The 25,508-nt window shown below is 49.2% G+C and overlaps 10 protein-coding genes across 10 annotated transcripts; 4 read left to right on the top strand and 6 right to left on the bottom strand.

Moving 5' to 3' along the window:
- Positions 1-613: 613 nt before the first annotated feature.
- Positions 614-5,772, bottom strand: FMAN_12521 (uncharacterized protein; the record flags this gene model as incomplete). The annotated part of the gene is made up of 8 exons (XM_041831494.1): positions 614-931; positions 983-1,365; positions 1,420-1,526; positions 1,578-1,966; positions 2,013-2,355; positions 2,403-2,692; positions 2,739-5,272; positions 5,340-5,772. The coding sequence occupies 8 exons, from the start codon at positions 5,770-5,772 to the stop codon at positions 614-616; spliced, it is 4,797 nt and encodes a 1,598-aa protein (XP_041682052.1).
- Positions 5,773-6,989: 1,217 nt separating this feature from the next.
- Positions 6,990-8,840, bottom strand: FMAN_12522 (putative ANP1 protein; the record flags this gene model as incomplete). The annotated part of the gene is made up of 5 exons (XM_041831493.1): positions 6,990-7,406; positions 7,464-7,559; positions 7,612-7,931; positions 7,991-8,670; positions 8,764-8,840. The coding sequence occupies 5 exons, from the start codon at positions 8,838-8,840 to the stop codon at positions 6,990-6,992; spliced, it is 1,590 nt and encodes a 529-aa protein (XP_041682051.1).
- Positions 8,841-11,089: 2,249 nt separating this feature from the next.
- FMAN_12523 (uncharacterized protein) lies at positions 11,090-12,016 on the top strand (the record flags this gene model as incomplete). Its single annotated transcript, XM_041831492.1, has 2 exons — positions 11,090-11,207; positions 11,283-12,016. 2 exons carry the CDS (start codon positions 11,090-11,092, stop codon positions 12,014-12,016), a joined length of 852 nt encoding a protein of 283 aa, XP_041682050.1.
- A 1,154-nt stretch (positions 12,017-13,170) lies between these two features.
- On the top strand, positions 13,171-16,050 carry FMAN_12524 (uncharacterized protein; the record flags this gene model as incomplete). The annotated part of the gene is made up of 1 exon (XM_041831491.1): positions 13,171-16,050. The coding sequence occupies one exon, from the start codon at positions 13,171-13,173 to the stop codon at positions 16,048-16,050; it is 2,880 nt and encodes a 959-aa protein (XP_041682049.1).
- Positions 16,051-16,259: 209 nt separating this feature from the next.
- Positions 16,260-17,111, bottom strand: FMAN_12525 (uncharacterized protein; the record flags this gene model as incomplete). The annotated part of the gene is made up of 1 exon (XM_041831490.1): positions 16,260-17,111. One exon carries the CDS (start codon positions 17,109-17,111, stop codon positions 16,260-16,262), a length of 852 nt encoding a protein of 283 aa, XP_041682048.1.
- A 402-nt stretch (positions 17,112-17,513) lies between these two features.
- On the bottom strand, positions 17,514-18,705 carry FMAN_12526 (uncharacterized protein; the record flags this gene model as incomplete). Its single annotated transcript, XM_041831489.1, has 2 exons — positions 17,514-18,211; positions 18,267-18,705. 2 exons carry the CDS (start codon positions 18,703-18,705, stop codon positions 17,514-17,516), a joined length of 1,137 nt encoding a protein of 378 aa, XP_041682047.1.
- Positions 18,706-19,075: 370 nt separating this feature from the next.
- On the top strand, positions 19,076-19,597 carry FMAN_12527 (uncharacterized protein; the record flags this gene model as incomplete). The annotated part of the gene is made up of 2 exons (XM_041831488.1): positions 19,076-19,416; positions 19,492-19,597. 2 exons carry the CDS (start codon positions 19,076-19,078, stop codon positions 19,595-19,597), a joined length of 447 nt encoding a protein of 148 aa, XP_041682046.1.
- A 184-nt stretch (positions 19,598-19,781) lies between these two features.
- FMAN_12528 (related to thiamine pyrophosphokinase) lies at positions 19,782-20,832 on the bottom strand (the record flags this gene model as incomplete). The annotated part of the gene is made up of 2 exons (XM_041831487.1): positions 19,782-20,739; positions 20,792-20,832. 2 exons carry the CDS (start codon positions 20,830-20,832, stop codon positions 19,782-19,784), a joined length of 999 nt encoding a protein of 332 aa, XP_041682045.1.
- Positions 20,833-21,765: 933 nt separating this feature from the next.
- On the top strand, positions 21,766-22,359 carry FMAN_12529 (uncharacterized protein; the record flags this gene model as incomplete). The annotated part of the gene is made up of 1 exon (XM_041831485.1): positions 21,766-22,359. One exon carries the CDS (start codon positions 21,766-21,768, stop codon positions 22,357-22,359), a length of 594 nt encoding a protein of 197 aa, XP_041682044.1.
- Positions 22,360-22,848: 489 nt separating this feature from the next.
- Positions 22,849-24,926, bottom strand: FMAN_12530 (uncharacterized protein; the record flags this gene model as incomplete). The annotated part of the gene is made up of 2 exons (XM_041831484.1): positions 22,849-24,857; positions 24,914-24,926. The coding sequence occupies 2 exons, from the start codon at positions 24,924-24,926 to the stop codon at positions 22,849-22,851; spliced, it is 2,022 nt and encodes a 673-aa protein (XP_041682043.1).
- Between the last annotated feature and the right edge of the window lie 582 nt (positions 24,927-25,508).

Here is a 25,508-nt window from a genome sequence, read left to right as displayed (position 1 = left end):
TTACAACTGAATGTGTGAGATCGAGCAGAGGGAAAGAATAACGATGTTGCCTCATAAATACGTGCCCAAGGCATTCCAAGACTGAGAGAGCATGTTCGTGGGGCGTCTTGGTGGCCAAGGTAGGCTGGTCTTTACACTGAAGCTTCGAGGAACCTTTACCCGGGTGCACATTCTCAGTCAGGGTATATGAATGACTAACGCCGCGAGGTGCTGGTCCACAAAAACGTTGCTAACTACAATAATATATACACATGTACCAACTCCAAGAAATACGCTGCAACAAAGTCTCCTTTCAAGCCATAGGTAGCAATCAATCAATCTATATCGGGCTTTGAGGGCATGTTTGATATCACAACTGGTTGGTACTGGTAGGTGGATGGATACATTCTAGTTCAAGCGTTTATCGCCCTGTTTATCTCAAGCGAACATCTGTCAATCTAGCTCTTGGAGCCGATGATAGAGGCGTTCTATTTGTGATTTTGTACAAAACCCTCTGTCAAGTAAACATCTAAAGTGTACAGTAGATTCCATCCAAATGCCGATGCGCAGATATTTTGGTCACATGATCTTGATGGCTCTGACTTTTCCCAGTCTTTTCCGAGCGAAGCAAGATTTATACTTGAGTAACCTTTTCTGTCGTGACAGGGTTGCTAGCAATCTGGTCCTCTTTAGTCTCAGACTTCTTCTCGATCTCCCTTTCCTTCTCCGAAAGCTGTGCCGACACTTCAGTGGTCTGATTGTCTGCCTTGTTCGCGCTCGGGGACTCATCGAGAGCGAGTTCGCCGCGGAGTTCAGGTAGGAATCGATCTATGCGCTTCCAGGTCTCTGACCAAAGTTCCTCCTTCGACGAATCTATGTGGGGTGACACAAGATACTTACTACTGGCCATAAATAGCAGCACGTTCTTGAGGTTCTCACGAACAGCCTCCTCCTACTGTTTGTCAGTGCTTGTATCTTTGCACAGCTGGATATGTTAACTCACAAGACTATCACCCTGGCCACTGTTCATAAGACGATCCATAATCTCAATGATCTTGATCCAGAGATCCAGCATTCCGTCCCATTCTGAGAGGAGCACCATATATTGAAGGAAGACTTTGCAAAGAAGAGAGGCAGACTGGACTCTCATCTCGCTCATTCCATCTCGATCGGACAGAAAGACCTCAGGCTTGAGCAGCTGGATGATTAATGGAAACAGAACCTTACCAAAAATAGCAGTCCACTCTTTAGGGTCACTACAGGTCAACTCTGGGGACAGAAGAGATCGTTGAAGGGCGGAGAACGCAAGTTGTCGGACATCTCTGCATGGGTTTGCACACTGAGTGGTTAAAGCCTGAAAAATTGGCAGCCAATATGCAGACCAGGCTGTGGATTTGTTAATATGGCAATTGGGATAACAGTGTTTGGAGGATGACACACCTTCACTGCTCTCAAGTTGAGACTGTTGCATGAGATGTGGGATTCGATCCGTCATATTATAAAGCATGTTGACAGCCTTGGAGCCTCGGCTAACTGCTTCCGCATTCCTGGGATCATATCAGTGTTTTATTCAAAGCTTGGGGTCTGTCAAGTTTCACCGTTTTTTTTCTTGCTTGGAGAGAACTGGCCTTTGGGGTCTAGGGCTTCGGGTCTGCATGTTAGGTCGCCGAGGGGTGGCAGCGGAGGCAAAGTCATTCAGAAGGGATATTGCTGCCTCGTAGTTATCTGCCATAATAGCTGGAGGAGTTCCAGCAGTTCCCTTCTCCAAAATTTCGAAAACAAGTGCCGCTGATTCCGGACGTTGAGCCAAGGCTCGCAGTATTGCCCAAAAATCAGGGGACGTCATCATTTCTCGTTTCAACGGGCCAGACTCCTCGATGCAAAGCGAAAGACCTTGCAACACAAGATCCGAGTTCTTCCCCAAAGCCTCTTGTGGCAAAGTCGAGATCGTGTGAAGCAGAAATGGAACATTGACGAAGTCATGATCCTTGTATAATTAGCTTAAGTTTAAAAGCGTTTGTTACAAAACTTACATAGCTGATATTGAGTAGCTTGAGGGCATAGAAAGACGCCCGGGAAACTGTAATGGCATGGTATCGGGCTGGATCACGAAGAACACTTTGTAGTGTGTCGAAGACAACTTTACCCATGCTCTCGATGGATTCCGCATCCCGTGACGCCAAGAGTGTACAGAACTCTAGGATATATGCAACACTTGGATCATACTCCAAATGCCCTGGCGGTCGAACGTGACCATTCGTGGGAGACGTGGGCAAACTCTCATGCTTGACACTAATTACGGTCGTGCTAGAATCCTCGGGGAGTTGATCAACAAGTGTTTCGACGATGACTTTAGCAACGGATGGACTCAGATTACTTTCAGATAGTTAGCTTGATCCTGACTATACAAACATACAACTTACGCAATATTTTCAAACACCGCAGTCATATTGCATGACTTGATGCAATCGATAGTACAAAGTGTGCTTTCTAGCTCTTCATCGGATGGTTCAGGGGGGTCGTCGGCAGCATAACTAGAAATGTATGACGTGAAGGCCGAAAAGAAACCAGTGTCCGCATTCCTCGCGACTCGGTCGATGACTTGTGATGGCGTTTGCAGTGGAATGGGGGGCAACGGTAAGCCTGGCAAGTTGCTTGGAGAGAACGGCGAAATGAGCGAGTTGGTGAATAGATTGAGCCATATGCGAATCATCTGTCAATGTGAGCATCCATTCAACTAAAAAGGCTCGATTACTAACATATTTCCAACTCCTGTGTATCAGATTTTCACTTCCAGTAACGACACGGAACAGCACAAGAGTCGCAAGTTGGGCCCTGAAATCCCTACCGAGCTTAACAGCGAGTTCGCTTACCATAACGCTACCAGCCCCTGCCTGAACTTCAGTGTTCAGGGAAGTGTTGAACTGTGTTTCGGTTGCCAACGTCGACATGTGACTTAGACAATAAACAATCTGATCAAGAGCTTCCGAGTTCTGGTATTTCGTGGCAATGCGAGCGCATTCATCGAAGCCAGTGACGATTCGGGCGAACACGGCATCATCTGTGGCGGACATGAATACATAGGACAGCGTAGAAACAATAGGTTTCCAGGTCGTTGCAAACATATCAGCATCGTAAATGTTTGTGTCGCATATTACAAGGTTACCAGTTGACTCTGTCTTGAGAAGCAGTTCTCTCCATGCATAGTCAAAGGCATGCTTGTTATCATGTTCATCAGGCAGGATGATTTCGTTGGACTTGATGGACTGGTAGATAGTCTGCAGATACTCGGGAGCAAAGTTTTGGCCGTTGTTGGTTCCCCTGAGGTTTCTTGCGAAATCCTCCAACGTCATGCGCTTCTTGGCGTCCAGGTTGGGGTTATGTTGATCAGTATTCAACAGGATGATAGCATACGTCAAGATGTAGACTGCATCTTTGTCTGCGACTTCGCCAGTAGTGTCGTGGGAGCAAAATTTCTCGGAGAAAGCCTCCACGATCGTAGCAATCAAGGGCGCCTCTCCGGGGAGTCGGAATGACTCCAAGAATTGTCTAAGTGCCTCGTCAACTCGCTTACCAGAAAAGTCAAAAAGGTCCAAGAAAGCTCCGAGAATTTCTTCATTGCCTCTCTTAGATATGAAGTCGCCAAGGACCTTCTTATTGACCCGTGAAGTGCCTTTGAGAAACTTGGCAACAGCAACAGGATCTGTGGCGTCTTTAATGATGCCCTGTGCTTCCAGATAGCCCAGACCTGCCTTAGGCTTCTCGTTGAACTTGCTTGCTCCCTTGATAATAATTTTCTTCTTTCGCCTTTGCTCCCTTAATGTCGCAGGGTCAGGAAAGTCTCCATAGATAGGATCTTGGTCAAGTCTTTCGGCAATAAACTGGATATATCGGAGCAGAGCATCGAGACAGAGCGGAGGGACACTTGTGGTGCTCCAGGTTGCAGAATCAGGGAGAGCATTTCTGGAAAGAAGCCCAATCATGTCTTCACAGAGATCCGCCCGATCAACATCGCAATCGTAATTAATGAAGAGCTCCGCCATGAATGTCGGCATACGCGACAGGACCCCAACACTTTCTACCATAGCCTGGCGCGCATCTGGCTTCCGGGATCCACCCTCCAGACCAAGTTTTTGACGGTCCTTGACGGGGACTGGAGTCGATCGGCCACTGCTGGGCTGTGATGACTGTGAAGGTTTGACCAGTTTGGGCGTCTGTGGGATGCCAGCATAGAGAGAGGGGTCGATACCGGGCTCGCGGGGTATCTCAACCTTTGGGTGTAAACAAGCTACCAGGTAAGATAGGAACAGCTCCTGTTGCAACTTAAGTACTCCACGACAAGTGGCCAACAGCGTACCGGCAACAACTAGCGACTCCTCGAGAATTGCCATGTTGTCAGACCTTACTAGCTGAAACAGATAACAGCATAATCGGTCCTCAGCGATACCTGCTAAGGCAGGGTGTCGAGAAATAAAGGGCCCAGCAACCTCAAGGGCGACGTGAATAATTCGTAATGCCATAACCCGCATTGTGTCTGTGTGCTGTCGATCTTGAGGGTCGAGGAAGTTTACCAATACCCGGAATAACTCACGAACAGAAGGGAGGGAGTAAGGCCTGAGATCTACAGACTCCGTCTCTTCTGTCGCGTCGCTTGTAGTTGCCAGCGCCGTTTCAGAAGTGGCCGTGGTGTCCCGACTGCTTCGTTCGGGGTCTGGGGTAGACATTCCAGGTACCTCCAGGCTCTCAGGTTCGGCAGGCAGTCCTCCTGCTTCGGGAGCGGGGTTTTCCATTCTGACGCCATCGCGGTCGTCATCAACTTGCTGATCCAAGGCGTTTGCGACAACGCAAGCTTCAACCTCGAGGTGTTTCACATCTTCGAATATGATTTGGCACATCCTCACCATAGAGGCTTCAGCAGTGCGGCGCAAAACAGGGGAGAAACGAGGCTGTGAGCATATGGCGAGGCCACGACCCATCATGTCGCAAACGCTCTCGTCGCTCAGAATATCTCCACCCGGACCGGACATCATATCCTCCATCAGATTCAGAATCATGAGAAGAACAACCTCGACTTGACCTGAATCACTGATATCGAATTGGCAATGTGTAACGGCACTCGACAGAGATTGCATGGCCAAGGCAAACCGTGGTGACTCGGGGCAGATGAAACCATAGGCCAGAAACTTCCTTAAAGCACCTAGGGCCAAGATTGTGATCGGGGCGGCGGTACCCTTAGTTTGGATAACGTGGAGGAACGGGGCGAGGATCGCAGGGGCGTCGAATGATCGGATATCTAGAAGGGAAATGTCAGCCATCATGGGTGAAGAAAGGAGTGATGGCGACTAGTTGGCCAACCATACCTTTAACACCAGCAAGCTCATGCCTTAGTTTGCCAAAGCCAGCAATCATGGGGTTATCTTGCATGCTCTTTCCCCTCTGCCCACGAAGACCCCAGCGATTGGTAAGTCCATCATGGGAAGCATCACCGCTGATACTCGCCGCGGGGCTCTTACTTCGTCCGCGTGGTGAAGGACTGGGAGGCCCAAGCTGTACGGGATTCGGGCTCCCACCAAGAATAGCGGAAACGGATGAGTGTGGAGAGCGAGCATGCTTCTGGATAGCGGAAGTTATGGAGATGCACTCCGAAATGACCAGCGACACGGGGTCAACTGCGACGGACACAGGCCGGCTTCGATACTGCATCCGTACAGGTAGTGCGCGGTCCTCGAAACTCGAAACTCCCGACGGCCTAGGACTCTCCATAGTCAGAGAAGGTTGTTCATCGCAACTCATGATATTGCAGCCTCGTAATCGTGGGTGATGGTTTGCGACTTGATGATTGACCCAAATTCGGGGGTGGCTGAGGGAGGTCCGAAATATCGCAGAAACCGAACACAAAGCTTCTTGGGAGGAAGCACCACGTCTCCAGCGAAACTAAAAGGGAAATCGTTTGTGGTCGAGTTTGCTCGAAAGAGTTGAGAGGTTGGATGATAAAGACAGAGTCGCAACGTAGCGTCCCTACCTTATGGCTTAGATACCTTACTAAGGTAAGGTAAGTACTGTAGGTAGGTACTGGGTAGCTAAAGCAAGGTACCACTTAACTTTATGCCAGGATCTTTAGAAGCTGCGCGCTGTCCTTCTCCAGGTGTCGCCCCATGCCCACGCTGATTGGTCAGGTGCCACCATCTGTCCTCGCCCCTTGAAAGACATGCACAGCTGGGGGCTGGATAAGTTTTCTTTTTTTAGTGGTTTTTTTTGGAATTCATATTGGAAATGATAAAATATTCAGCCGGATTTCGTTCCTAACATTATCAATTTTGATTTGCAACAGAGAATGCCAGGACGGCCGGTCTTACCTTTCAGCCTCGGTACGATTGAACCCAAACTCCCATTGACTCCCGGAGGTACTACCCTCCTTAAGGTACCTTAGGTTAGTACCTTACCTAGGAACCGTATAGGTACTAGGTTAGTTTAGTAGGTAGGTAGGTACCTACAGTTCCACCTCAGGCAGAGGCATGGGAAAAGGGGTTCATTTGCAAGCTTCCATAACTACTAATAAAGATATCACAATTCAGGGATTGCATGAATGCATCAAAAGTTTATAAGGATACTAACACATTTCTTCAAAGCAAGCCTTTCGGGAAGCTCTATTGATATGAGGCCATATCCTGTAAAAATTAGTTGAATAAATACTACCTAGTGCCTACTAACCTGATAAACCAAAGTCAGGAGTCTTGCTTTGTTTATTTTTCTTCATATTTGTCCACAACAGTATAGTAATCATTAAAGCGTGTGGATTTTTATCTTTCTTGATATTGATAATAACTAGCCCTTCCCAACCAAACGCCAATGCCAACCAATTGTCGCACCTTTTACCTGTCTGCCGTTCTCCACCTACGTGTACAAATTCACAACCAACGACTCCGATGACATCCATTCTATTATACAGCAAGTAGATGCTGTACGCGATTAAGGAAACAAGACAAGAGAAGATATTAACGGAAAATTCTTCAAGCAGCCGCATTACCGACTTGCTGAGCGGCCCCTGGGTTGGCTTGGGGCACATCTTGTGCACCAACAGCAGCTTGTTTGTCTCCCTCTTGAACCGCTTTGCCTTCTTGTCTTGCTGCGTTACCTTCCTGCTTGACCACTTGCGCTTTGTTGTCGCCTTGAGCGGCATTAACTGAGCCCGCCTTGGCTTGGTTGCCAGAACCAGGTTGTTGATTATGGGGCTGGGCCAACCCATCTCGGCTGGGAGCTTTCTGTGTGTCTTTCACGGGCTTTGGCTGAGCTGCCAGATTCTGCATCTCTTGCTTGTCCTTCTCCCACTCGTTGCGGGTGTCACTATACTCTTCTTTGATCTTTTGTTGGTTCTTTTTTTTCTCTTCCTCTTGCTTTTCCCGGGCAAGTCGTTCCCGCTCCATCTCCTACACTCGGCGTCAGTATACACGAATATCTATTTAATATAGTAGAGGGATACTCACCTCCATATGGCGGATATCATCCACACTAGGCTCATACAAATGCCAGATGGTATAATGAGGTAGACCAATGACTGAGTACCCCATTCTCTTGGACATCTGTTTTATACATGTTAATGATGACCGTTTTGGTAAGTGTCTAATTTCTTACCTTGCCGAAACCTTCTGTCTCTGCGTGCTTCTCGAAACTGAAGGCTGGAAAGTGAACACCGGATCGGAAGACTTTGGCTTTTGCCAGAATACTGACACCCCCCACACCATCAATTTCCATTTCCATGTCGGGATCACCAAAGGGATCACGGAGGTACGCTAAATGAGGACGCCATGTGGCATATTCGGCATAACCTTCAACAATGACAGCATCTTCATCAAGTGTGTCGGCGAGGGCCAAAGCTGTCTCAGACTCCTGCCATGAGTTCAAATCGTAGGGCTGTTCGCCACCGAGCCAGTCAGGCAATGGTCGCCAAACATCTGGACAGAAGTTAGAAATTGGGGTTCATCTTAGACATTTTTACTTCACGTAAACATACTGGGAACGATGACGTCCTTGTTATGGCGCATGAGATCCTCCAAAATGGTGAAAGGTGCTGTTTCAACGTCTACGTCGCGCCAATAAACCCAGGAGTGGTACGGCCGCAGAGCTGCGCTCAGAAGCCAATTTCGGGCTTGCGCCATCAGCTTTCGTCGGCTGGCCTGAGCAGCGAAACCGTGGCGACTTTCGACATCCTGGTTAACCTTCTGCCCGAAGTCTTTCTCGATGATTGAGATCTCCCCGTATGGTTGCTTAGGATCCTGGTCGGCTTGTATGGCCTCCAAACTATCAGAAAGAACCTTTAGAGTATTGTCTTTGGAATCGGACACGAGAAAGGCAAGGTCGATCAAGTGGTGCGGATATGTGAGATTGCGCATATGCGAAAAGAACATTCCCAAGTGCGCTTCGGCATCACGTAGTGGTACACATAACAGAATGCGCTCTTCGCGTTCCCAGCCACGAGCAGTGCCCTGGACGGTGGTCAAGTCGTAGTATCGAACTGTCTCAAGTTCTGGTGCACCACCAGCAGAAAGGAGTCCGAAAGATACCAGCGAAGCCACGGGGCTGGAAGGCCAAAGCCAGAGACTAAAAGCGAACAGTATCGCCGCTACAATGCATAGGCGGACGAGAAGTTTATTGCGACGCCGTTGGGCGGGCGTCAATGTGCGCGGCTGGAACCTAGTTAAGACGCCTTGTCAGCTAATTGACATGAACATTTGTACCAGTAGTGTACGGGTCGTGAATCGAGAATTTCAGGAGATGAAATCTTACTTGTGAGGGGAGATGTCAAAGGTATTCCCACGAGGATAGCCATTCGAAAAGGCGGCGGCATGATGCCGGGGCATCATCTTCGAATTGGAGCCTGGCAAGTCATAGGATGGCATTGACAGCTTTTGCGCAGAGAAGCTCTGCGGCGCGTCGATCGAGAGTACTGGATAGCAGAAACTGGTGGGCCAAGGGACCGGATGGTCTCGAGAGCGATCGAATAGGTTGCGCTTTGAAGGTTGGTAGATATGAGGCTAAGTTCAGGGGTCCAAATAGTGATGCTGGCTTTAACGTCTGCATCAAGCACCCAATCCCTGCCGTCCCCAGTATGGTTTGTTGACGGCTTTAGTCGCTTTCAACTGTATCGTGTCGTTTCTCGTAGGCGTCGTCGCAATAAATGATATGTGCTGTGATGCGTGGTGCAAGGGCAAGGTGGCTCCAATGCCGACCTAGATACTTTAGCAACGTACAGATAGTTAGTAGTAGCTTGGGGAATGGGATACGAGGTTTTGCGTGGCAGGGCGAAACGAGCGCTGTGAAATGCATGTGTTCAGTTACTCTTAGTCAAGGGAAAGGGTCGAGAGGCTGTTTTGATTGGGCCACTTGACATTAACTCGGTTTGAGACAGTGGAGGGTGAGGTGGATCGAGTAGGTCATCCTGAACGCCGATACGATCCACACAGCTCGTCTCTAAAAATGGGATCCTGTCAGATTACGATCTGAACCTTCATAGCTACTTTGCAGTAGGAGGTACAGATCCAACTACAACTTATCGGACCCTTCAGTCGGTTGAAGATGGCTCTCCATAAACATATCCATTACCACCGAGCTCAAGTTCCATTGAAAAAGCTCCCACACCTAGGCAAGAAACACTTACATGAAGCAGTCGATGAGTACGCAACCAGTCAAGCATGACTATCAGTTTCTTGTTTCTCGTCAAATTCATTCCCATTCGTTCAGCATCTTCCAGGCGCTGCTGATGTCACAACTGACAAGCCAACTCGGAATTCGAAGAGCATCAAAAATTGGGGACAGGCACGACAAATTAGGTCAGATTGAAAAAGCGAGGTATATTTATCATCACTATGAAAGGCAACTATCACACTCAGATACCAACAACTTACCGCACTTTCGATTTAGCAAAAGCCTGTACAAAATGCTGAGGGCACTGATCACTATGAGGAATCTGCACCCGTTAGCCATTGTTCAAAGCCAACGCTAGAATCGGACGAAGGGTGTAAAAGGAGCGTGTGATAGGTCAGACAAGCCGATTTACTCAGTCATCTCGACCGGCCTAGGATACTGGATAACCCAAAACGAGCTACCAGAAGCCCAAACACTGGAGTCTCCATGACACTCGAGAGAGCAACTCCACAACCAGTCATCGGCTCTCATAGAAAGCCTACGGTGCGGGAGGGTGACTTGGTCAAGAAGAAGTCGTTGAATGGATAGAACTTGTGTCATCATGTGACACAGCTCCTTTGTTTGCCCTTTCGTCTTCGCTGTCAACTTACCAATGTTGCATCGAGCACCGAGGTCGAGCCAGACAATTCTGGGACGTGACTCGCAGGGAAAGAAAATAATCAGCTTGGGACTATTTGATAGTTAGCTTGGGATCGAAACAAACGGCGGCAACATTGAAAGAGGAGGCAAGATGTTTATCAGAGATCTTGGTATGGTAATTGGGAGTCATCACAATGGTTCAGTAGCAGAACTGAATGAAAGATTTTCTCATCATCGACATGCGAAGGAGCTTGTGTGTAGAGTGGAAAGGGAAAATCTGACTGACCTTGTATCGTTATTCACAGCTAGCAGTTGAAGGTGGTAGCAAAAGGTCTGAAGTCTTTTGTGATGTTAGCATTACCCTCGTCACCGATATCGTGTGGAAGAAGAAGAATCGTAAGGTGCTCAGATGGTAGTGCATGTTGTTCAAACGCTCAGGTTTCGCGGGAACAGTGGTGTGAAGGATCATCGTTGCGCGTGTGTGAAAACGCAGCGGCGCGTCACGTACCTCAGTAACTCATCGTCATCGAGAGGCCCTGCGGCTCATGTAAGTTATCCCACGACATATTTGAACAAGACAATCAAGTCCTGATTCGTTTTGCCTGTCGAAGACATTCGTTGACAAAAAGCAGGCTCTCGATGTATGGAGGAGAGAAAGTTCAGATTACTCGAAGCAGACCAGCGAGAAAATTTGAAGGAAAGTGTATGGAGCCGTTGATGACTAAGCGTCGTAGCGCCCCGTTTGATGCATCGATGACTTTCAATCCACTCCAGGTAAAATCCATGCCCTGAGATTGAAAGATCTTGAAGACAAGGAATAATTATCGAAATGGCAGACCGACGACGAATTAATGGCCCTGGAGGTATCACAGTGGCACCTGTTTACGAAGTAGATGAGTTAGCTGCTTCCACTCGCACTCGTGCTCCAAATGGTATCAGGTCACAATGTGAGTTCCCAACACGCTTCTCTCAGCAACTTGTAGTCACCTATTGTGAATAGTTGACTGATATCATTTGGTTAGATTTGCAGACTGGGGTAACCCCATCCGCCTCTGGATCGGCGTACCTAGAAATTGAATCACGGCAAGATTCTAGCAGTAAGGGCATGAAACTTTCATGCACTGTTCATGGGCCTAGGTCTCTACCTCGATCAGCGCCCTTCTCCCCTCACATGGTCCTCTCTACACATATCAAATACGCACCTTTTGCAACACGTCAAAGAAGGGGTTATTTACGCGATTCTACCGAGCGTGACTTAAGCACCCATCTTGAAGCAGCTCTCAGGGGCGCACTCATTGCAGACCGTTGGCCCAAGAGTGGAGTGGATGTGGTTGTTACCATTATTGAAGGAGACCAAGCCCGCCAGGTAGCTGTGGAACATGGAAGCGAGGAATGGGATATGATGAACGTGCTTAGCGGCTGCATCACTGTTGCCGCCGCCGCTCTCGCGGATGCTGGTATTGACTGTGTCGATACTGTCTCTGGAGGTGTTGCGGCTTTGGTGCCTGGGGTGGACAATGATGAACCCATCATGGTGCTCGATCCAGTTCCTTCGGAACACTCGCAAATACTCGCAGCTTGCTGTGTGGCCTATCTTCCCTCCCGGGACGAAATCACAAATCTCTGGCTGAAGGGAAGCTTGCCTTCATCAGATGCCAGTCTGCATCGCGACCTTGTCGCCCGTGCCGTACATGCAAGCAAAGGAGCCAACCTTGCAGTAGCTGCATCACTCAAAGAATCAGTCATCGCGGGTTGATTGGATAGTAGGTCAGCATATTCCACAACTTCATGGGCGTTTTTAAGCATTCAATCAATCACATCATCAAAGGCTCTGTCGACTGCAAAGGCCAGCTTCTTAAGTTCTTTGTGCTTCGATTAAAGCAATCCCACTGAGTTCCTTCACCTTATGTGGGTGTGTCATGGGCGTTCTTGGCCACTCTGGATAAGCCCTGGCTCGAATGGTTTCGTAGGACACAGCTTTTGGATGAAGAATAATATTGATCTTCTTTGAAGTATCATAACATATGATTGAGAATGAAGTCAAATGGAAGGAGGTAGACAAACTATTAAGGATGTTCAGACATCAAGAGGAGTCAAGCACACTTAACTAATAAGAAGATACCTCTCAGGCTCCAAACCCGCTGAATAACTTGGGGATCGTTGCTTGATAGAAACGCTAGACCCAGCAGGATGTCCAGCTCTTTCGGGGCAATGTCAGGCGGCGTTGAGAAACCCTTTTAATCCCGTGGGTGGACATGAAAGTACAAGATAATGGTATGCCAGCTTTAGTATCATGTCCTACTAGTAGAATTGAGCGTACCTTCGTAAGTAGTTACCCTAAAGGACGCCATTTGAAACTCAAGAGAGCTCCACTACCTGCCTGCCTTCCTACCTTACTAACTACTGGTCTGGCGCCGAAATCGGGACCACTTCCCGTGGGTGGATGCAAGCATTGCAGGGGACCTGAGGTGGGTACATCATGTCCTTTAACAACACTGTGCATGACTGTACAAGCACTCCAATAGCTGCTTGGCCGCTGCAGTGGGCCCCAGAGGATGCGCTAGTATCCGTGAGTCCAACTCAGTCTGGGCTTAAGGTTGTCTCGACCTACCTAGCAGGTAATGGAAGGTAGGTATATCGATAGTCGATACAGGTAGTTTCCGCATGTTACCACCTCCACCTCCATGTCAACACTGAGGTTGCTCAGTGCCTCGCCTCATCATCGCTTCCCTAGGCCAACAAACCACGCTTCAAACAAGGACACTTCACAATGTCCTCGGCGAAACCCAGTGGCTCGTTATCAAAATAACGCTCCTGCGATCGTCACGTTTATTTCGCAGCCTTCATTTCTCTTAACTTGCCTTCCATCCGCTTCCGACAACTTCGTGCCCGATAGTTTTCTCTTAGGCCATGGCCGACGAGTTCGTCCCCTCTGCGCCATCACCCCTCACCAGCCTCACAACCAACACAGGGCTCAGTTCTGCCAATGCATCTGGTCCGTGGTACAATCCTGCTGTCTGGACTGTCAATGTGACACGCTATGCGCCCATACTAGAGGACCTTGTCTGGGCCGGTCCACGATTCGTTAAGAAGCTTGGATCTTACATTTCTGTGCCCGAGCATCTCGAGACGACGACCGGCAATTCGAATTACATACCAGAAGTAGTTGGCGCGAACACCATACTTGCTGAGGCCGACCCGAATATTCAAAACAGAATGGAGCCCTTGTTAGGTACGGGGGGGTCTGAGACAGCGGCCACTGCTCCCATGGGACGAGTACCCGTTGACAGTGTCCGTAGCTTGGGCAGTGTCTTTGGGTATGCCACCAGCAAGTGGGCTTTGTGTTGCATAGCTATGGCAGTCATACTCAACAGGACACACATATTCGCTGCCACTCGACGACGCCTACGCTTGCGATGGCCAACAAGACTCTTATTACGATTCGTTCCCATCATCCTATTGGTAGTACAGGCGCGCCAGTTACTTCAATCTATTCAGTGCCAGACCTCATCCGACTTTTCCGAGCTACGATGGGGTAATGCAAGCAAAAGCTCAGACTTGATGTTCTCACACCAAAACGCCTTTTTTAATTCCTTGAGTTCAATTTTACTCTTCTCGGCCTCCGATGAACAGTCCTGTATTGCCGTTCGGATGATACCTTCGGATGAACCTGGTTCTGCTCGTAATCTGACCGGCTCCTTGTCCATGCTATGGCCTTTGTTCGGAACATTTTGTCTTAGCCAGTTCCTTGAGACCGTTTCCTGTGCCGTGCAGGGCCGTCCCGTCGCACCGGAGACAGGGATGACACTATTCGAACAATCTCTTGCGTTTGCAGAGGCCGATGCCGCTATCAGTAACCAGCTTGGTTGGAACCTTTTCACTAAAACAACTTCTGCTGATGCCCCAGCCTCAGGGCTTGGAAATGCTATAGCTCTGACTAGGTCAATGGTTATGAGAAGGGTCAACACCTCGCCCGAAGTCCTCCTCGTTGCCTTGCTATCTTCGATGACGCATATCACGAGCCATATCCTCGGCATCTTCAATCTGCAAGCTAGGTACCGACTTATCAGTACGGGATTCTGGGGTCTCTGCTTTATGGCTAGCATTGTATGGGCAGCCATCTCCTTTGACCTTGACAATCCATCCTCTCAGAGTCTACTCAGATTTCCAACTGTTTGCATCATAGGGTTTGTGCCACATGTCCTTGTTCTACTAGGCATCACTATATGCTTGTTCATATACGGGCTTGCTTTGCTCCTCTCAGCATTCTCTCCCCCTTCGACATCAGACATGGCTTCAATGACCATTCGTCAGCGTCTAATCCATGCCCATGAAAACATGCAGGCGAACTTATCGCTCTCTTCCATTCGCATCACTCGAGAAATGGACTTCTACACGGCTCTACTGCGAACTGGGTTCGGCGCTATCACTATGGCTAGTGAAGCCGTCTACCTAAATGAGGACAAAGGCATCAGTTTAAAACGACGCACCTGGCTGGAAGAGCAGCGGTTTAAGGAGGCCGAGGAATTGCAAAGAAAACTAATTGGTGGTGGCGGCGGCCTGCCCGACTCGCGATATGACCAGATCGGTGCCATCGGCCTAATTCCCGTGAAAGGGGGCCCGTCAATTGCATCCAATGGGTACGCGCGCGAACGTGCTGCTCAGAAGATACCGAAAGGACGTAGTGAGCGCAACCTTCATGCAGGCATTGGCGCGTCTGAAAGGAGTTCTCGCTGGCTTATGGCACTGGAGTTTCTACTCAGTATCAACAAACTTCTTGCAAGAATTAGCGCCAAGTCTTTGTTATGGTGTCTTGCGACTCTACGGATCCGATATCAGCCGGCATGGCTTCTTTGGCTTGCCCAGCACCCAAAAAGCATGGACGGCCAGAGCAAAAGCTCTAGTCGTAAACAGCCACGACCAAGAGGACCATCTTCATATAATGATGGAAGCATACCGAAAGAGGAGACGGCAGACATCGAGGCCGAGTTCAGGCGTGTATGCATAGACCAAGACGAGGAGAGCCTAGACAGGGACCTATACAAATATTGGGTGAAAAATGGCTGGTGGGGATCCGCAGATTCCAGCGGCGACTTTGAACCTCACTCAGATGACGACTTCGACACTACAAGCGTCGTCTCTATGTCGACCACCGGCGATGGAGTGGATGACTACCAAGTATGGGGGTCAGAAGACGAGAATGACGACGGCCAACGAACACCTACTCAACGATACCCTCAAATTAGTCGTGAGAGCACGCCTTTCCATGACACACCTATGCAACTATCCGATCTAGCACGCCTTCTGCATCCCACAAGCCCTGAAGAGCGTGAGGAGGCCCTAACTTTGTCTGCTCACCTCCAAAGCGATGGGATCATGACACGCGCCAAATATCGGCGAATGGAGCAATTGCAACGCACTCGAGTCTTGGCCTCCCCGGGATCTGGCCTACTACAGCCCAAAGCTAACATCATGCAACCGGGGCGCAGCACCAAATTAGATCCTGACGAAGAGGAGCGTCTTTTGGAACAGCTTTTGTTATCACGGCGGCAAGCGTTTGCATCTGTGGCATGTTCCGAGACATCATGGGAAAACGGGGGATCAGGTTTTGGAAGCGATGGTCCGCAATGTGTGGTGTGTCAAAGTTCACCCAGAACCATTATTGTCTGGCCCTGTCGATGCCTGAGTCTATGCGATGACTGCCGCGTTTCTCTTGCTATGAACAACTTTGACAAATGCGTTTGTTGCCGCCGGGAGGTTATTAGCTTCAGCCGCGTTTTCGTCCCCTGAGCTCCTGCTAACTCACAATTAACGGAATCGGTAATTTTTCTTTTCTTTTGCTGTGATTAAGTACTTACGGCCTTTGTTCTACTCATTTGCGTTGTTTCAATTTCGGGAGCGGATGGGCATGAATTCACAATGGTTAAGGACTTTCATCTTTTAACTCAAATCATCTTGTCAGGTTATGTTCGGCAAAGCATCTATTATATTCAAAGCTCTTACATTGCAGCCCATTCGATACTAAAGGTTCTCATCAGTTGGTCATCCCGTGATACATTCGCTAGGGGCTGCTCTGCCCCTATTAGATACGCCTTCTTCACAGCTGTTGCGAGGCGACCTCCTGCTACGATGTCCAATATGGGAATATCTTCTTCCCATTCATACTGGTTTGCCATGAAATGGGCGTGAAACCTCAAGGGGTCGCCTGGGTAAACACTATACTTGGCACCAAAGCGAAGGCCTGGAGTTGTGTAGTGACCAGAAGTAAGCAGAAAGCCGCACAAAGGGCCTTGAGTGGGGTCAGTGGCCTGGTATGTCCGTTCAGCTTCTGAAGAAATCAGCGACCCACTGGACGTTGGGGTGACGCCCAGGGGCTTAATGGCCGATTCCTGCTGATGTACGGCGGGTTTAGTTTCACTAGTGGTGATGCTGTCGTCGGGAATGCTAGAAGGCACACGGCGGGATTTCCCTCGCTTCAATGCTCCTTCAGAAACCCTCTTGGCATTCTTCTCAGCAATAACCTGTTGTGCTGTCTGCTTTCTTGTTCTAAGTGAGTCGAGGTATAACCTCCTCGCCTCGGCGTTGTGATTCTGGAGAACATGGTAGTGGGCAGCTACGTCGTCTACAAGATAAGCCACATTCTTATGCAATAACGCTTCAGCCTCCTCAGGCCGGAGTTCAATCGGAAGGCCGAGAAAGATGTTCTGGGTCGGTTGCTGAGGCGCCGTTCCGACTAGAGTACCGTTGATATTCTCATTCCGACGCAGGAACGTAGCCGCTTCAGAATCGAAGATGAGATATCTTCCAGCGATCTTGGATATCCGAACAGGGACTAGGTCGAAAGAGGCCATAATATCTGTGGAAGCGTTGGGAGTTAGCGCGCGTGTCGTTGGGAGTATAGCGAGCATAATCAAGTGTGAAAAGGACAACATCATAAGTCGTCTTCGTAATTTTATTGTGTGTCGTCACAGAAAATCAGGGGATTGACAGATTAATAAGTGTATAATCATTGTGTCCGAGTCGTGTGGATGAATTGCGAGAGAAAAAGATTGATTTGGACGTACCTTTTGAGATTGATGATGCTGATCAGAAGAAAGAAAGAAGAGAAGAGAAGAGAGGTTAAGAGCTTGAAGCTGCTTTTAGGTGATAAAAATTTTAGGCGAGTGGGGTGGGGGAGAGATAAGATAAGGCTCCTGAGCATGAGACTCAAAGGCAGGATAATAAACCAGGTCGATCGTTGAATTGCCTCCTCATCAAAAATCCAAAGTCTCCTTCTTGTGATCGTTGGGTTTGGAGGCTTTATTTGGTTCTTCCTCGTCTCCAATCGGTGGTAGACTAAAGGGTGTAATGACCAACCCACTGGAACTGCTCAGCTTGAAAGATAGGTTTTCCCTGTTCCAGGTACCTTCCAGACCACCGCCCTTTTCGTGGAACACAGGTAAGCTATGGGCGCGTAGTAGCCCTTGACCCTTGTCTTCGTTGCCAGGCTCCCGCACGACCTGAGCTTGGTGTTGCAGAGGAATCAATTCGAGAACTCCATCGGATAGTAACTCCATCCACCTCGTTAGTCCGGTAGATCGGGGGAACAAAGTGACTGGAACAGTCACAAATGCCGTAAGCTGGGTGGAGTGTTGTCGGAGGAGTGCTCTCAAAGCATGGAGGAACTTGAGGACCTCTTTGGGTTGACTGGCAGCAGAATTATACAGTGTAGGCGAGAGGAGGCTGGGTACCACGATCCGATGAACTGTAGAATGTGGCGAGTTCTTGATTTGGGAGGTTACATTGGCAATGAACTTGCGGAACGGCGTGTTTGTTGGAGATGCCATGGGACCTTCCACTGGGGTTGTGTGCAGCTGACCCTTGATGGCGCTGTTTTCAAGACGCTTGGTCAGGTCGAAGCCATGACAGAACGTGCTCGGTGTCTGTCCGGGAGTTGTTGGTGCTTGGGCATCTACAATAAGTCGCAGGTCAGCATAACGTCCTTGGAGGAAGCGCACAGAGCATACCTCTCACTGGCACGTTGCGCTGTCCGAGTGTCTCGTAGCGCCAAGCAATCTTCATCTTTTCATCTGATGATGAGGTTGGCCTGCTGCTCTTCTTAGAGCCATCAGGACTGCCGAGACCAGGAAGCTCTCTTCTCCAAGCATCACCAAACCCCAAGAGGTGAACTTGATGTCCTTGGGCAAGTCCTTCGGCGGCATAGTATCGTAACAGTACTCCTCCAAAGTCCGTGGTTCCTGTTTCTTCAACGAGCAAGGAAGTTCCCATTGGCATTCCAGCATGGCCTGACAAGAGCTGATCCAAAGACTGCGTGCCTGTAGAGGTAGTCAAGCGTCCATCTAACGGAGATGGTCTGGTTCCGGGTGCAAGAGACTTCTCTTGTCGAATGATGGGAGATGAAGACCCGGCAGCTCCAATGACGATATTGCGCTTGCGAAAAGACATTGTCATTGTCTTTCATGTGCGAGTTGCTGAGTGATACTTTTTCTTTCTCCGCTTTTTAACAAATGGACAATCATCCAAGATGTTAAATGCAAGTGCCTGCTGTACCCTAGTAGGTTAGTAGGTAGAGACGGGAGAGTGTGTGATACCAGAGGTAGGTAAGTATCCGTACCTGAGGTCGTAGGTGTTGTGTGCCCCACCTACAAGCTGAGGTACCCAAGTATCCACCAACTTTTTCCGAGCCGCATCCAAACATTTTCTCTTCTTTGATGCAAACTAACGACAACGCGAAAATCATAACGATACGAAGCCCTCCCTCTTCCTCCCTCAATATATTCCATCCGTTCTTCTTCCTTCTTCTCGACTTCCCAACATGGCGAGCGGCGACGCTACTCTGTTCGAAGAATCATTCACTGTGACTGAGTATGATCAGTCCAAGTATGACCGTGTCGCCCGCATTTCGTGCACTTCAAGCGACTCTCAGACTGTTATGACTCTAGATATCAACATCGAGCTGTTCCCCTGTGCTGTTTCAGACACCCTGCACGTAGTTCTGTCTACTACCCTCTCCCTGGATGGAAGCAAGGAGGACGAGAAGGGCTGGCGAGACGTTGGCAAAGGTGGTGATGCGCCAGCGACAGCCGCCGACCTTTATGACTACGTGTGCCATGGAAAGATCTATAAGTTCGAGGAGACATTCGATGGAAATACCATGTGCGTCTCTTACATGAAGCCCCCTTGTCACCGAGTCTGGAACACCCAAGTTTGCTGACTGAATCTAACGTATAGCAATGCCTACTGCTCTTTCGGCGGTCTTCTTATGTCGCTTCAAGGCCCTATCAAAAAACTGACCCCTCTCCGTGTCGACAACGTCTACCTACTCGTCAAGAAATGATCAGAAGCGCCTAAACTTGTCCATTTATCTAGACTATAGCTCTTCGCCACCACTATGGGCTTTTGTGTTACCACTAGCTCTAGGTCACATTAATGATACCCATGCGAAAACCGCCGTGTTGCCCCCAATGATTCTCAAAGTCGAAGACTATCTATCTCGCCTCTGTGAGCCTGGTCTATCAGAATCACAATGAGCGCCAATTGCTTTGATGCGGACCTGGGAAAGGAATGTCGCGGCGCACTCTCCGCTTGATCTGCTCAATCTCGGGCTCGTTTCCGTCAGTAAGAATTCCATGACGAATGAAAAAGTCGAGGGTGACGAGGGCACAGTTGGACTTGAATCGACCCTCGGCGAGATCCGCCTTGACTTGATTAACGTCACAGAGGTCAAATTTCTCCGCCTCACCATCTTTGGGTTGAGGAATTACATCGCTGGGAAGCTCGAGATCGTATAACCACTGGCACTCAGGATAAATGAAGCCGCCTTCGCCAACCTGTCCCTCGTCCGTGATGTAGATGTATGCGACATTGCCGACAAACTTGGCACCCTTGCGAACGATATCATCGGGAAGACTGGCTTCCTCGTCAGCCTCGCGAATGACGCATTCGAAGGGGTCCTCTCCTGTCATCAAACCACCTGCCACGGTATTATCAAGCATGCCGGGAAAGGTTGCCTTGTCCCGAGCACGCGTAGGGACCCAGAGGCGAATGCCGTGAGGTGCAGTCTCGTCCTTGACATACGCGATCATGTGAACGCCGTAACGCACCGTACCAAGCAAGCCTATTGCAGCTCGTTCCATGCTGAACAATAGCTCGCCACTTCGTCCGTATACAGGCCAGAGTTCGTCGCGCCAGCGACGTAGAAGAGGGAATGTCCCATTCTTCCGCCAATAGTCGGCCAGGGTCGCCGCGCGACGAGTACGTTGTTCCTCTGTAGGTTCCTGAAAGAGCACAATAGTTTTCTTCTCGTCATCGCATTCCATCTCTCCCCTGACCTCTTCAGGAACCTGGTGTAGCTCTCTGGCCACACGGTCTAGGATGTACCCAACAGGGTATGTGCCTTTGCTATCTCTCCATACCAGAGTATAGAGCCCGGCATTCATTTTGGTGAAAGCATCGGGATCAGTCTCGGCATACGGGAACCTTGAGAGATGAGTTACACTTGTATGAGAATGGTAGGGATTTTGAACCGTACATGTCGACTTCGTCAATGAGATCGATGTTTGTTTTGGCCATCTTGAAGCAAGGAAGGACGGATGCTTGGATTATTGTGTTGGTGGGGTGTCCTTGGTTCGTAGCTGATCTGATATCGTATATGATCAAATAAATAAATACCTGAGGTAGATGATGAAGTCAATGTTGACTAACCAAGGTACCGACTGTTTGGCAGTGGAAGGTTGGCGCAGTTGAGGGCTTTTCCCAACGATGGCTTATATGCTTATATGCGAGATCGGTAGAGCAAGTCCCTGCCCTCGAAATGTACTGTATGCTCTTCGGGGGTGATTAGATGGATATGATATGGAGCTCCGGCTGTTGTCTGTCTGTCTAGACTTCTCGGTGAAGCTACATCAGGAAGTAGGGTAAGGCAGGTACTAAGGTGGCTCTGCTTTTACCAGATCAGCGACGAGATACTTGTGACATGTTGGTAGCCCCACGCTGCTCCGTGAGACCAAGTAAGCCCAGAATTTTGGCTCTACATAGTAGATACACTTCCAAGTGCTGCAGAAGATTAAGGACACATTCCCCGATAACCTTCAGTCTCGTATAGTACGGTATAGCCGACTTCTCAATGTTTCCGTCACCCTACCTACTAAGGTACCTATGTTGAAACATCAAGGGTCAACTTGGCATGCAATCTCCTGTCCCCTACCCTAAAGCACCCCTTTGTAGGGAACCCTTGAGGTCACTGCTGAACAGATCCATTGCTACGTACTCCGTACTCACCAAGATTCCACTTGTTTCTAGATTATCCTCGAAACACCCACCAATCATTCCACACTAGACTACTCCGTTAGCAGCCAGCGAAACAACGAAAGCGAACTTATACAAAGAACTCACTGCATACAGCCTTCCGCTCCCATCCCTGGTTAGAATCAAATATTCCTTTACCACATGATCGATCGATCTTGCGATTGACTATATCTTACGCATCTTGATATCAGTATCATCATGTCAAGCCCACTCTTTGGCATCGTCCCTGCGGGTCAACCACTCATCACAGAGCCTTCTTCAACCCCCTCGCCAACCTCACTACTCTACGCTCTCCCCACCACAAAACACTTCTCACATATTGTTGTCTTTATGCTACCAGGCATAAGTCTCCCGCCGAACACTGCAGCAGCAATCTACCTAGCAACTGCCGCCGATGTCGCGGCAGCAGCTCAGTCAGGCGGCACACCCAACTTTCGCTTCCTTGGAGGTATAGGTCCTGGAAAGGAGAGCGCCATGTTCAAGATCAGCGGTGGAGGAGAGGCCGGCGATTTGGTGATTGGTGTATCAGTGGAGCCAGAAGAGTCTGTTGGCCAGCGCTTACAAGAGCTCGCTGCCGCTAAGTCTGGCAACCCATCAGGCGGCCAGCCCAGTACGGCTATACTCGCACAACGCATCATCCAGAACGCATTTAACTTTCTATCAAGTTTTAGCGGTACAGCAGGACCTGGTGGTGTTGAGGTTGTGCCGCTCAAAGCCTTTGAAAACTGGTGGCGCAAGTTTGAATCGAGAGTTCGGGCAGATCCTAGTTTCCTGGAGAAGCAATCAGATTAGTGTTGGCTTATAAGCCTCTGGAAATGCCTGATCGAAGCCTCAAAGTGCATAACATTCGGGTAGGGAATATGTTCAACGGCTAAAAGGCGTGTCTGGCTGGTATGGTATCAGGGCGGGGATCATAACAGACAAGAGCCCCTGCTTTGAGTGACTGACAAGATTAATTAATTGAATACCAATTCGCACAACTGAGCGTACGCCCCTACCGAGAACAACATCGCTTCGAAACACTCCCAGAAGCTCCAAACCAATATCGTAACTGTGTGATATCCAAGAGAGACTCCAATTTCGTCGCCAAACTCAACCAACAGACTAATAACTATCACGACTCTGTTTTATGGTATATGCGTTCTTTTGAACGCCATGTCTTTAAATGCTCCTCCAGTTCCAACAAACTCGCTAACGCCATTATGCTGCCCCCGGGAAAAAAAAATACCAGATGAAAATAAACTTCGCATTAATGTGTTCCCATGAATCATATCGAATCGCTCAATCTTCCCGTACAGGCGACATGAATGGACTCTTCGCACGAGTTGGGCTACCGTTGCGGCTCTTTCGGCCAGCACTCAACAGTGAGGGCGAGAGCCGTTCTCGACTTTCAGTCCGCACTACAAGTCCGGCACGATCCATTGCTGACGGAGGGCGGGTGAGTTCGTCCGCACGGCCTGCAGAGATGCTAGGTGTCGCTAGACCCGATGCTCGTCCCTTTCGCGAACCACTACTACTGCTATCCGAATGGTCGTGTTCATCCGAATCGACATCGCCCAATTCGAAATCAGAGAAGTCACCCTCCTCCATTACTCTCTCATAAGATGGCCCCAAGTTTCGTCCGAAGAGTTTTTGGACAAGAGAGGAGCCTCGGCCTGGTTTCCCTGATCGCTTTCGCCGGCTAAGCATGCTGAATATCTTTCTTCTTCGCTCAGGCTTGCGGAGCAAATAGGCGACTAACAGAATTATCAGAACAAATGCGACGAGCCCACCGGTTGACTTTCCAGGCTTTTTCAGAAGATCTTCCAGGTCATCATCATCGTCGTCGTTGCCTGTGTGGGGAGCGATAGGTGAAGAGCCAGCGTGCTCAAAGTCCTTCGCTATCCCCTTGTCCACATTGCTTCCAAAGCCGACAGGCAGCTCGGAACCGGAGGGAGGAACTTGTCCGGCAGCGTATAGGACCATTTTGCCCAAAGTCCAGCTTAACTCGATGCCATCGATTGTGTCCACCGGCCTGAAAGGGTCGTTAAATGACTTCTCACCATCGTCCTTAATAGTGTCGTTGGATGCACTACCTTCGAGACCAACACGAGGGATGCCAATTCCGTCATAGAGCATATTAATCAGCCATGATGCCTTGAAACAAGCTAAACGGGCCTCGGCTGCCTTCTTTTCCGGTGATTTCTTGCGTTTGTCAAGATCTCCCTCAATGTCTGACCAATCGCGACTGCAGAATTCCATGACATTGTTTTGATATGTCGCCAGATCGTAAGCCTTGTGTTTTCCGCCAAAGACACCATGAGTTGTATGCCAATATTCCGAAACACCAACGAAGTGATTGATATCGAAGTCGATACCGGGTACGTGCTGGCCGTTGACAAGGCAGGGCTGGTCTTCGCAGGGCTTGTCTTTGCCCAGTAGAGGATAGGTTACCGTCAAACATTCGTCGAACTTTCCTGTGCCAACCAAAACTGTCTTATCTGACTTTGACTCAACAAGTTCACCGCCTAGGGTAGTTCGCAAGCCATTAGGCATGCAGGGATCAGGCAGCTCGTGGGTAGAGTCAGTATTGTAGTGTTCTTGTAGACGTTCGATATAACGGCTGCGGGCTTGATTGGCACCGAACCCGAGCCAGGTTGCAGTAAAGACTTTGTATTCGGATGGTGATCCGTCGAGTGTTCGCATGCGCACAATCTTCAGATCATCTGCGTGCTTTGCGGATTCAGTTGCATTTGGAGCAAAGGCAATCTGAGCAGATGCGCCACCCATATCGAGGAAGCCGTAAGTGTGATGATTCTTGCCATGGTCGTGCTCCTCAGGGTGATCGAAACCGCCCAGCAAATAATTCGCCGCTATCCAGCCGTACAGACCCTCGGTTTCGCCAGAGATAACCTGAATATGGGCATCACAATCCGGAAGAATGAAATTCGTATTCGACTGCAAGTAGGTGCACATTGATTTGAGGAGTGCCGACTGCTGAGGCTTTGGTAGCAATCGCATGCCTGCCGTTGCCATGAGGTAAACGGGGGTTTCGGGAATCTTGCTGTCGGGGACTTCGTCGAGAGCGATATCGATCAGTTGCTGCAGATGATCGGGACCGATTTGCGCAGGCTTCTCTGCAAAACTTGAAACGCCAGGATGGATCTTCTTGTTTTCCTTGAGCTTGATCTTTGGGAGAGACCTGAGCTCGGCAGCCGACGCATCCTTGGTCGCTTTGGCGTGATTCTTCCACTTGTAGATGTATACTCGAGTTCCTGAGGAACCAGCGTCAAGAATGACGCCATATTGTGCTGTGTGGGACACAACTGTCAGTCAAAAGTTTACAAGCAAGAAGGCGAATACCGACATGATTTACCCATTAGGGTAGAAGATTGGGGTTGTTTAGTTCTGACAGGTGCAACAGCGACGATAAGGACGGAGGAAATTAGATATGAGTTGGCGTAACTTATTTCGTCGTCACGAATGTTTTTCTTGGCAAGTATACCGCAATCGGCGTTGGACGAGCTGTTTCAACCGTTATGAGACGGTTTGTGACGTCGCGACACGGGGTGGATCCCCAATTGAGCGAAGTTGATGATATTTCGACTTTGACGATAGCGAGAGCCTCGAGAAGATGTAACGAGATAAAACTAGAGGCCGGCCCCCGAAAAGATATCGCTGAATAGGTCTAGCAGGTGAAGCGAGCGTCGAGCATCATCCGGATGCGTTGATAAGCGAGTGGAAATTGGAGGTACAAAGTTGCAAACAAGAGTCGTAGAGCAAGATATCAACAATGACCAGGACGAAGAAGTGATGAACGCCAAAAGAGGGCTAGCAAGGATGAAGTTTGACAAGGATTCGACGAAGACACGAGACGGGAAGTGGATTTGGTGTCGAATTGATTGGACTAAGTTGATGCGTACGGCGCGGTGCAGTTGGACAGCTGGTGATTCAAGATAAGG

Source organism: Fusarium mangiferae, assembly GCF_900044065.1.
Source record: "Fusarium mangiferae strain MRC7560 genome assembly, contig: FMAN_scaffold005, whole genome shotgun sequence".
Classification (NCBI taxonomy): domain Eukaryota; kingdom Fungi; phylum Ascomycota; class Sordariomycetes; order Hypocreales; family Nectriaceae; genus Fusarium; species Fusarium mangiferae.
The sequence above is the reverse complement of the archived record's forward strand: the minus strand, read 5'-3'. Positions and strand labels throughout refer to the sequence as shown.